This window comes from Myotis brandtii, unplaced genomic scaffold (genome assembly GCF_000412655.1).
Source record: "Myotis brandtii unplaced genomic scaffold, ASM41265v1 scaffold410, whole genome shotgun sequence".
NCBI classification, from domain to species: domain Eukaryota; kingdom Metazoa; phylum Chordata; class Mammalia; order Chiroptera; family Vespertilionidae; genus Myotis; species Myotis brandtii.
In genome coordinates, this window is record NW_005365764.1 from 2739442 (window position 1) to 2749979 (window position 10538).

General features: G+C 55.6%; 1 protein-coding gene across 2 annotated transcripts in view; it reads left to right on the plus strand.

Moving 5' to 3' along the window:
* The window catches only part of VPS13D (vacuolar protein sorting 13 homolog D (S. cerevisiae)), a 237730-nt gene extending 232968 nt beyond the window's left edge, over positions 1 to 4762 (plus strand). For both annotated transcript variants that reach the window (XM_014545506.1, XM_005873452.2), the window contains 2 exons: positions 2149 to 2389; positions 4248 to 4762. In XM_014545506.1, coding sequence (XP_014400992.1) covers positions 2149 to 2389; positions 4248 to 4379 — 373 coding nt within the window. In that variant the 3' untranslated portion in view covers positions 4380 to 4762. The remainder of the gene's footprint in view (positions 1 to 2148; positions 2390 to 4247) is intronic.
* The last annotated feature ends 5776 nt before the right edge of the window (positions 4763 to 10538 follow it).

A 10538-nucleotide genomic window follows, 5' to 3' on the forward strand; every position in this document is an offset into this window, starting at 1 on the left:
GCCCAGAACAGAAATCATCTCAGTTGGATTTTTAGTGCACATTCCTGCCCTCACCCAACTGCACGGGCCAGCTTTGGGGGTCTCCTTCGAGAGCCAGTCCAGCCTCCGCAGCCGCCTGCCGCTCACCGGCACCGGCAGCCATGGCCGTGCTCCACCTGCACCTGATCCCCAGCAGGGCCTGGCTGGCCCTCTGGTGCTTCCTCTTAGTCGGGAAGCAGTGTTTACCGCTCTGTCTGTCTGTCTCTCTGTCCCTTTCCTTCCCCCTGGACCAGCGATGTGGATCCCATGTAGTTCCAACAAGTGGGCAAGCTCTGTCCTAGGACTGGCAGGCCCAGGAGGTGGGGATTGTGTGCTGAGCGGCCTGGACCCCAAAGCTGCTGGGTAGTTTTCATTTGGGCATCGAGACGTCACAAGTCTGCATTCTTGGCATTGCCCACCAGTTGGAATAGAACAGTAAACTCCAGTGTGGCCATGTGAGGCTGTGATTAAATGGCGATTGGAAGCAGGCGATCCTTGCTGAGCAAGTGCTTGGTGGTGGGGACGGAGAGGGGATGTGGACCCACTGCTCCATCAGCATAGTCAGCGCTGAGTCCTATCCAGGAACCAGAGACAGGACACGTGCTTTTGAAGGTGCTTTTGAAGGTGAGCAGTTAGGTGTTCAAAAGTGGGGCGGGGTTGGAGCGCCTCCTGGGAAACTCGGAGAGGTTGGGACTTGTGAGACCTCAGGATGGAGGATGGAGGTGGCTGAGGGGAGGATGGAGGTGATTGAGGGGAGGATGGAGGTGAGGTGGCTGAGGGGAGGATGGAGGTGGCTGAGGGGAGGATGGAGGTGGCTGAGGGGAGGATGGAGGTGGCTGAGGGGAGGATGGAGGTGGCTGAGGGGAGGATGGAGGTGGCTGAGGGGAGGATGGAGGTGGCTGAGGGGAGGATGGAGGTGGCTGAGGGGAGGATTGGAGGGGCTGAGGGGGGGATGGAGGTGGCTGAGAGGGAGGATGGAGGTGGCTGAGAACCGTGTGTCCTGAATGCAGGGTGGCAAGTGCCTGGCACATGCTGGGACTGAGAGGAAAGCCGCCTGTCACCAGCAGGCAGGCCTCCTTCCCTGACGTCGAGACAAAGCCGTCCTGGGACCTGGTCCTCCAGCAGCTCCGAGGGCAGCCTGGGCTCTGAGCAACAGTTTGCAAATTCCTCTCAGGACATCAAGGCCCAGGGGGCCGCAGCCTGACAGCCAGCCTGCGGTCAGCTCTCAGTGTTCCTGCCGCCGCCGCTCTCCGTCGCTGGCCGCCCATTGTGGAGGCTGTCACAGATGTGGAGGCAGCCAGGCCGGAGCTGCCACAGCCCCCGGGGTCACTGCGCTGCATTCGGGGGCTGAGCGAGGCCTTCCCTGCAGACCTTTCCCCTCATCTGGGCGCTCAGGGAGGAGAGGGAGGAGGTTTTTTCTGAGCTGCCCTAAAGCCCTGAGAAGCAATGGCTGAAAGTTAGGAAAGTCAGGATTGCAGATTGACTAGCAAAAGCACCTGCCTGTGGAGTTTCTGAAAATGGAGTGGGGGTCCCACCGGTGCCCTGTCCCTGGAGGTGCTGAGCAGAGGCTGCACGGCCTCCTCTTAGGACTGAGGCAGGAAGGAAGTAGATGTCGGAGTGCAAACGTGGGGCCTCGGGCCCCTTGGGCGACCTGTTTGGTTCCACTGCCTCCGTCCATCTCCATCCCCCGGCCTGCCTGCCGGCGGCGTGGTGTTGGCCTCTCCTGCGCTCTGAGAGCGTCCTCAGCTGCTCCATCCACACTTCAACACATTCTCTTTTCTTCCTCTGTTTCGTCCAGCAGAGCATTGTTACAGTTTTCTCCAAGCCCTACACTACCTGAAAGGTCTCCCTGGAGACGCCCCGCACAACACACTTTCAGGGTGAAGTGGTTTCTCTTGTTGGCCGTCATCATGCGCTAACGTTGGTCGAGCCGCCTGTGGAAGGGGCCGCGATGCCAGCCTTGCTTTTGTTCCTAATTCATAAACGAGGAAATGGGAGGGGGGGGTGAGGAGGGAGCCTGAACTGGGGACAGGCCTTTGGACACCAGGGCGCACCCCCCACAACCCCCCGCTGGCTCAGCGACAGGGAGAGAGCTCCGGGCGCCTTGCTCACGTCCCCTCTGCTTGGCAGCTTCATCGCCGTGGAGAACATCGACAGCTACTGCGTGCTCATCTCCTCCAAGGCCGTCTACTTCCTGAAAAGTGGGGACTACGTCGACCGGGAGGCCATTTTCCTGGAAGTCAAGTACGACGATCTCTACCACTGCCTCGTCTCCAAAGACCACGGGAAGGTGTACGTGCAGGTGACCAAGAAGGCGGTGAACACGAGCAGCGGAGTGTCCATCCCCGGCCCGTCCCAGCAGAAGCCCATGGTGAGTGCACACGGCCACCCCTCCGCCCTCCTGAACCGTGTGGTCAGAGTGTGAGAGACAGCGAGGCCCACGGGCACCTCTGCCTGCTCACTCTCCTCCCGGGAGCTCTCTGCGGGGCCAGGCTGGGCTGTTACCCCAGGGGTGCTGCCTCCTCCCGCCCAGAGGAGCTGGCTGCGTGCTCACGGGGGTGCTGCCTCCCCGTCCCACACAGAGGAGCTGGCTGCGTGCTCACGGGGGTGCTGCCTCCCCGTCCGCCCAGAGGAGCTGGCTGGCGTGCTCACGGGGGTGCTGCCTCCCCGTCCCACACAGAGGAGCTGGCTGCGTGCTCACGGGGGTGCTGCCTCCCCGTCCCACACAGAGGAGCTGGCTGCGTGCTCACGGGGGTGCTGCCTCCCCGTCCCACACAGAGGAGCTGGCTGCGTGCTCACGGGGGTGCTGCCTCCCCGTCCCACACAGAGGAGCTGGCTGCGTGCTCACGGGGGTGCTGCCTCCCCGTCCCACACAGAGGAGCTGGCTGCGTGCTCACGGGGGTGCTGCCTCCCCGTCCCACACAGTGCCTCCTCCCGCCCAGAGGAGCTGGCTGCGTGCTCACGGGGGTGCTGCCTCCCCGTCCCGCACAGAGGAGCTGGCTGCGTGCTCACAAGGGGGTGCTGCCTCCCAGCTCTGCCTCCGGGGCCCAGCACGTGCCAGCACCTGTGCCGCAGGGCCCGTGGATGTTAGCAGTGGGGACCCACTGACATGATGCGAGCTTTTCCCAACTGTGACTCTGGGCGCACTGGGTCCAGGACGGTGTCAGCACACCGGCTTCTCTCGTTTCTCTGTGTAACAATCGGAAACTAACTTTTTCTGTGCAAAGATGCACTATCTAGCAGAGGCCTCTACCCAGGGTAAGTGCTCCATAAATAAAATTTACATTTTTAAGTATAAAAGGCTAGAAGATGTTGCTATGGCAGGACTTTTAAAAAAGGATGTTGCTATTAATAACCAGCCATCGCCGTAAGGAGCTGGGGTTCAAACCCAGGTGTTGTGTGACCCCAGACCACGTGGCCGTCTCCTGGGAGGGACTGCTGGCCCCGGGAGCACGTGGGAGGAAGCCCCGTCCTGGCCCTCTTCCGACTCGGTCTCCAGGAAGCCCAGGGCTAGTCCTGCTCCTTCCTCCCCGACTGCCGGCATTCTCAGGCCCGCATGAGGGAAGGGTGCGTCATTAAAATGCCCCTGCTTATCTCTGGGTCTTTCTACAGATCAGAAATAGCAACCAGCCTTGGGGGGCCTCTTTCCCTTGACCTGCTCCTGCCCAGGAATGCACTTGGGTTTGGTTTGGCTTGTGCAGGCTCCCCTGGGGTCATTGGCTTAAGTCAGGGCTGGTAGATTAACAGAGTTAACACCCAAAAGCATGAGTTATTTCCACAAGTTCCCTCCCATGATGGGGAGCCTGGCCAGCTGCATGGCTGCCCCTTTCAAGGCAAGCGAGCCGCTCCGTGTTCTGGAGAAGGAAGGCCGCAGGCCTTTGTGGGCCGGGTGTGGATTTGAATCCCAAGGTGCAGTCCCTTATTCGTGCTCTTAGCCTGCGGGAGCCGAAGCTGGTCCCCAGGTACAGGGAGTCCCCAACCGCAGGTCACTGCGGGTTGGCTGCACAGTCACCCGGGGAACTTGTTAAAAGACACAGATTCCGTGCCCCCCTGCCCCCCGCTCCCCCTGAAATCAGCATTAACTGGGAGTAGGGCCCCAGAGGCCGTCTCTTAAAAATGCACGTCCTGGTGTCTACAGCTGGGCCCTGTGGCTGTCCACCCCCACCCCCACCCCACCCCACCCCCGCCGACCCTGGCAGGGCAGGTGCTCACTCCGTTCTGTCCTGCAGGTCCACGTGAAATCGGAGGTCCTCGCGGTCAAGCTATCCCAGGAGATAAACTATGCGAAGAGCCTGTACTATGAACAGCAGCTGATGCTGAGGCTCAGTGAGAATCAGGAGCAGCTGGAGCTGGACTCCTGAGGCTGAGGCTGTGCGGGGCTCAGACCCACCTGCCAATCGGGAGCCTGAGGTAGAGGCCAAGCCTCAGCACAGTTTGGGGGACGATCTCAAGAAACGAGAGGAAGCAAATGCTGATGGGGATACTAATGGAAACCAACCGCATTGATTTGTGGGCCAGGGGTCACTTTAGATTATGGGGAAGTAATTTTTTAAAGGTATTGGTTGAATAACGCTAAAAAGTGTCTGAGATGAACCTAATTTTTGGACTGCCCTGTATTTTGTTACCATGTATATATGTACAACTGTGTTTGTAAATATGTAGGCGTATTTCCCAACAGGGCCTGTGATGTGTGTAAAGGCTTATTGACTGTAAAGTAATATAAAGTTATATTGGATCTTCTGTTGCACTAACTCCACGCGTCTGGTTCAGGGAACTCTCTGAAAGGCACTCGAAAGCCAGAGCGCGTCGGGTCTCGGCCGGAAACCAGGGAGTTCCCAGCGCAGGGGCCTGTGGGTGGCGGGCGGTGCTGGAGAGCCCCCTCGGACCTGCGGATCTCGGGCCGGAACCGGAGCCGGCCCTCGCAGAGGCGGGGAGTCGCCCAGAAACCCATCTTTTCTGTATTTCTCTCCCCCATTTTAAAGGCAGGTGTTAGATTATGACAGGTTATTTTCCTGCCCGTCTCCTGCTTAGCCGGGCTTTGAGGGAAATCGGGTGTTGTGACCGCACTCGCCCACACGAGCACCAAGCTTTCCCTGGGTGAGTATCGGGGAGTCCGTTTGATTTCGAAGGAAAAAGTCCCGTAGAAATCTTTGTTTTAACAAATCAAAAATCCTCACGTTTCCTGAGGCCCACGGTAAGGACACTTTCCTCCTGGGCAGCAGCGGAGAAGGGCCGAGGTCTCCTCGGAATAAAGCCGCAGGCTCCAGCTCCACGGCCCCACGCAGCCGGCCGGACGCAGTCGCGGGGACACGGGGCGAGCGAGAGGGCGCGTCTTAGGAAAGGGAAGGAAGTATGAGTGTTAAAGGGCTGGGTCACTTCATGGTACCAAGATGTGGCCAGACCTCCCTGTGCGTGGCTTTCGGTTCAGACGCCACAGGCGTGTGAGGGCCTCCCCTTCCCGGGCCTCGTTGTGTTTTCCTTTTCTGTGAAGAAGAGACAAGTTGGGGGGCAGGGGGGGAGGGTTCACTATAAAATGAATGACTAGCCTCGTGATTTAAAATTTTTATTTTCATAAAGCTAATCAGTGTCCACCACCGTGTCACATGCAGCCGAGATCTGAAACGACTCGGTGGGCCAGTGGGCGTGGAGACAGCTTCCAACGCATGGCCCAGGTCCTTCCAAGATACAAATGACACTGATCTCGCCTCTCCCTCCCACCGGGGTGTGGGGTTGTTCTCAAAGAAGCAAGAGGCACTTCAGCATAGTGTTCAAGTGCTTCAGCTCAGGGTGTTTGCAAGAGCGGCCTTGCACTCCAGGGTCTGGTGTCACTGAACCCAGATTCCGGGAACTGCAGAGCTGCAGCCTGGTCCTGCAGGGCTGTTGGTTGGTTGGTTGGTGGGTGGGTTTTTGCTGGCGGGCAGTTGGGCCACACAGTGCTCTGCGGGCCTGGCCTCCCTCCCTGCACCCCACACGTTCGCCTCGGCAGCCTACCGCCTCCATCACGACCTCCTCCAGATGAGGCCCTGGGAAGGGCTGTCATCAGAGCCTCTGTCACTCTCTGGGATGGAGTCCCTTGGATCTCTGTGCCATGGTGAGGAGCTTAGTGTTACTAAAGAGAACGAGTCTGCCTTCCGCCCGCAGCAACGGGATATTCTGGGCTCTGACGGCAGAAAGCCGGGCGGGCGGGCGAGGGCCTCCTGCAGGACGGTGCTTCCCGGCTCCAGGCCCCCCCATCCTCCTTTCTAATTTAATCAGCCCTTGAAATAGTTGTCCATCTCCCCCGATTGCGCAACACCTCCCTGACATTTGCGCCTGAGAATGTTCCAGTGGGATCCAAAGACCAAACGGGGTGGGGCAGGGTGGGGGCAGGTGGGCACCAGCCGAGAGCTCTCTGGGCGCCCTGCCTTCGCCGCCTGCATGCCAGGTGTGGCGAGGAGGCCTCGGGGGCTCTGGACACAGGTTCCTGGTTTGCCAGGAAAAAATCCGAAACTCTGGGGGAAGCAGCTCTGGCCCTGGCTCCATGGATGCCTATTTCCTTACGAGCTGACCTTCAGCCAGCGATGCCCGAGGCTCGGTGAGGACCATCTCCACCGCTTCTCATGCTGCTTCCAGTCACAGTTCCTCCCCGAGGAAAGTGAAGTAAATGGAAAGAGAAATCGGATAAGGAGAAATCCAAAGCCATCCTAATTCCCTGACCCAGCCCAGCTGGCCAACCCAGGCCGCTGCCCAACCACGGCTGCTTTCTCTGCCCATGGAGAGGCCAGCCAGAGGGCACCGCTGGGCCTGGCCACCCTCGCCGAGAGGGGACAGCAGCCTCCCAGCCCCAGTGTCTCCCTGCTGGGTGGTACCCACCTCCAGCTCAGAAGGTTCCAGGGCCACTTGGTTTTTAAGTGGCATCTGTGCCTCAAAATGCCGCCATGGCTGCTTGAGGCAACCCCGAGAACAGACACAGGTTCCGTGTGTAGACACCACCGCAGCCGCTCTTCCGCTCGCTTCTCATGTCGAGGTCGTTCTTGTTCTTCCTGTGGAATAAAGTGCTTTAACTTCCCAGGCCTGTGGTTTTCTTGGTGTTGCAGATTCTAGAACCATCTCCAGTGGCAAATGCCCGGCGTGTTACAGCGCTCACATTCATGCCCCCTCTCCCTTTGCTCCACGGAGGCACATCACTCGGGCCAATCCTGCCCCTGAGCCGCACTGGACACTTTCCGTCCGCAGGCCCGGGGTCGGGGTGTCCTGCTGGCTGCTCCTCGCCCCACCACGCCGCAGTTGCTGGGCTGGGCCTGGCAGCGGGAGGTTGCCACTTACCAAGAAGGGGAGGCTCTGGGGGAGCAGGTTTGGGGCTCCCTCAGCACATGCTAAGTTCAGGGTCCCGCTTGTCACCCACGAGAGAAGCCAGGAAGGCAGTGGCCTGAGAGTCCGGAATTGAGGCGATTGCGTCCAGGCTGGAGGCGCCACTTGGGAGCCATCAGTGCACAAGTGACAGGTGGACCCTGGATGGAAGCCCCAGAGGACAGTGGGGGCAGCGAGAAGAGCCCCAGAGCTGAGCCCCAGGGGTCCCCCAAGTGTAGAGTCAGACAGATGGAGAGGAACAGTGAGGGGAACCGAGCAGGACCGTGGGGGACGTGCGTGTGAAGCCGGGAGTGGGGCCTGGGAGCCGACCAGGATGGTTTGAGGGCGGGATTAACTGGCCAGCGCTGCTGAGAAGTCAGGTCGCATGAGACCAGCAGTTACTATCGGGTGTACAGCGAGCAGGTCCCGGACACCTTCCTGAGGGTGAAAGCCGGTGGCAGCGGTTTCCAGGGAAAAGGGGGAATCGGAGGCGACATGACTGAGTGAGCTGTTCATGGGAGGACAGATGGCCGGCACTTCAGGGGAGAAGGCGCCGTGAAGAAAGGCAGTAACGAGAGAGGGAGGCCGGCGGGCAGGTGGGGAAGCGGCAGGAGATGCTCATGTGGTCGCTTCTGTTTCCTGGGAGATCAGCAGAGAGAGCAGGGCGGGGGGAGGGGATTTGGAGAGGGGAGAGGATGTGCAGCTGTCCGTCAGGCCTGGGAAGGGAGCTGACCAGGAGCATGAGGGCCCATTTGAGGTTGGGGGTCATGAATTAAAATGAGACCAGGCAGCCTTGTTCAGCACGGATTAGGCAAAGAATTGGATTTAATCAAGGAACGTGCCCCCTTGCCTATTCCGACACCCCACCCACCGATGCCCCCAGAACCCAGCAAGAGCCAGTCAGAACCAAATGTCACACAAACCCTACACGTCCCAAACCAAAGCACAGCATCTAAACATGCCCCTTCTGCATGGGGAGACCGTGGAGGTGTGGCTAACACCCCCACATGAAGGAGCACCCACCAGAATATTTCAGGGCAGTTATTACTGCATTTCCCCCTTTTTGTACCCCCCCCCCCCATATCACCCCCTCAAGACCAATAGCCTCTTGCCCGTGTGCTCACTGCACTCCCGTAGTCATCGCATCCAGGCGTGTACACAGATACACACATTCACGTATAATTTCCAACATTTGCTTTTAGGAAGTTGGAATCCTACATACCCTTTTGCAACTTCTCGGTGTCACCTTTAGGTTGGTGTACCTGTCTTCTCTTCGACGCTGCATAATGTATTTTTTTGATGCTAAAGTTCTGTAATTACTCAACGATTCCTCCCTGGTGGGCCTTCCCTTGGCTTTCAGGCCACCACCCCTCTCTTTCCTCCCAAGAACAACCTCCCCTGAATGTGCATAGGCACTAATTTTATTTCCGTGCGGATTCCCAGGGGCCAGGGGTTAGAGGGTACGTGCAAGATCACGTTCCCAAATGCTGGTAGGAACGCAGCGGGCGGGAGCTGCCTATCCCAGCGCCTCCGCCTGCCCGTCAGACAGGTACAAAGTGGTACCTCAGTTTCCCTAGCATTGGGCCATCTTTTCCTTGGTAGGAATTTAAGTTAGGAATAGCTGCTGAGTTACAACATCTATTATCACGACTGTATTGTTTTTCTCCATTAATTTTTTTCAGTGTAATATTACGTTGATAAATTTTCTGATCCCACACCACCCTTACTCCCTGGGATACACCCCACTTGGTCATATTGTGTTCATTTGTTATTCTTTTGATACATTTTCTTGTTCTGTTTGCTAATATTTTCGAGCCTTTGCATCTTTAAGATGAGGGAGGTCACTCAGCCCATATGGGTCAGTGGTTGAGCACCGACCTATGAACCAGGAGATCATGGTTCAATTCCTGGTCAGGGCACATGCTTGGATTGCGTACTTGATCCCCAGTGTGAGGCATGCAGGAGGCAGCCCATCAATGATTCTCTCTCATCATAGATGTTTCTATCTCTAGCTCCCTCCCCCTTCCTCTCTGAAATCAATAAAAATATAAATTTTTAAAATATAAAAAATGAAATGAGGGGGGTCTATAATTTTCTTTTTTTCTTAGTTTCTTCATCATATTTTAGAATTAAAATGATGCTGCCTTTATAAGATGGACTGGGGAGATTTCCATCATCTTCGATGGCCCACAATACTTAAGTTACATTAGAATTCCCTGTTCTAGTTTTTAAAGTTCGATGAAAGTAGGCCACAAACCCGTCAGGTTCTAGAATTTTTTCAGTAGTTCCCTGCAGCCATCACCCCACGGTGCCCTCCGTTAACTGGAATATTCAAGTTTCCCCTCTCTTCATGGGTCTATTTTTGTGGCATATTTGGTTTTTAAAAACCACCCAGTTCTCTTAGGTCTGTTAATTTGTTGCACATGTTCTCACAGGATTATTTTAATATCCTCTCTTCCTGGTTATTTTTCCTTTCTCACTCCTCAGCTTGCATCTTTTTACTCTTTGTTTTTCATAACTGAGTTTTTGAGGCCGTTACTGTTCTCTTCCTAGAACAAGTTCAGGATGTGTTTCCGGCCGCTGCTTTGTTTTCATTATTCTATGGATCGCATCTTCAGTCTCTGATGCCCGTACCTGGCTTGCTTTATTTCACTGTTCTTCTCTTGCTTGCTAAGATAATCACTTATTTTTATTTTTATTTTTTTCACCTTCTTGAATAAGGACAGCATTTGAAGGTTATAAATTTTCTTTTGAATACAGCTTTATTTATCTCACAAACTTTGGTACTAAGCATTCTTTCATTTTCTTTTTACATAGTACTTAATTTTACTTTTGATTTCTTTGGTCTAGGACAGTGATGGCGAACCTTTTGAGCTCAGCGTGTCAGCATTTTGAAAAACCCTAACTTAACCCTGGTGCCGTGTCACATATAGAAATTTTTTGATATTTGCAACCATAGTAAAACAAAGACTTATATTTTTGATATTTATTTTATATATTTAAATGCCATTTAACAAAGAAAAATCGACCAAAAAAATGAGTTCACGTGTCACCTCTGACACACGTGTCATAGGTTCGCCATCACTGGGCTAGGAGCTACCTAGGAATATGTTTGCAATTTCTAAATATTTTCAAAAATTATCTTCCTTAAATTAGTTATTTCACATAGTGGATTATAATCAGTTCATGTA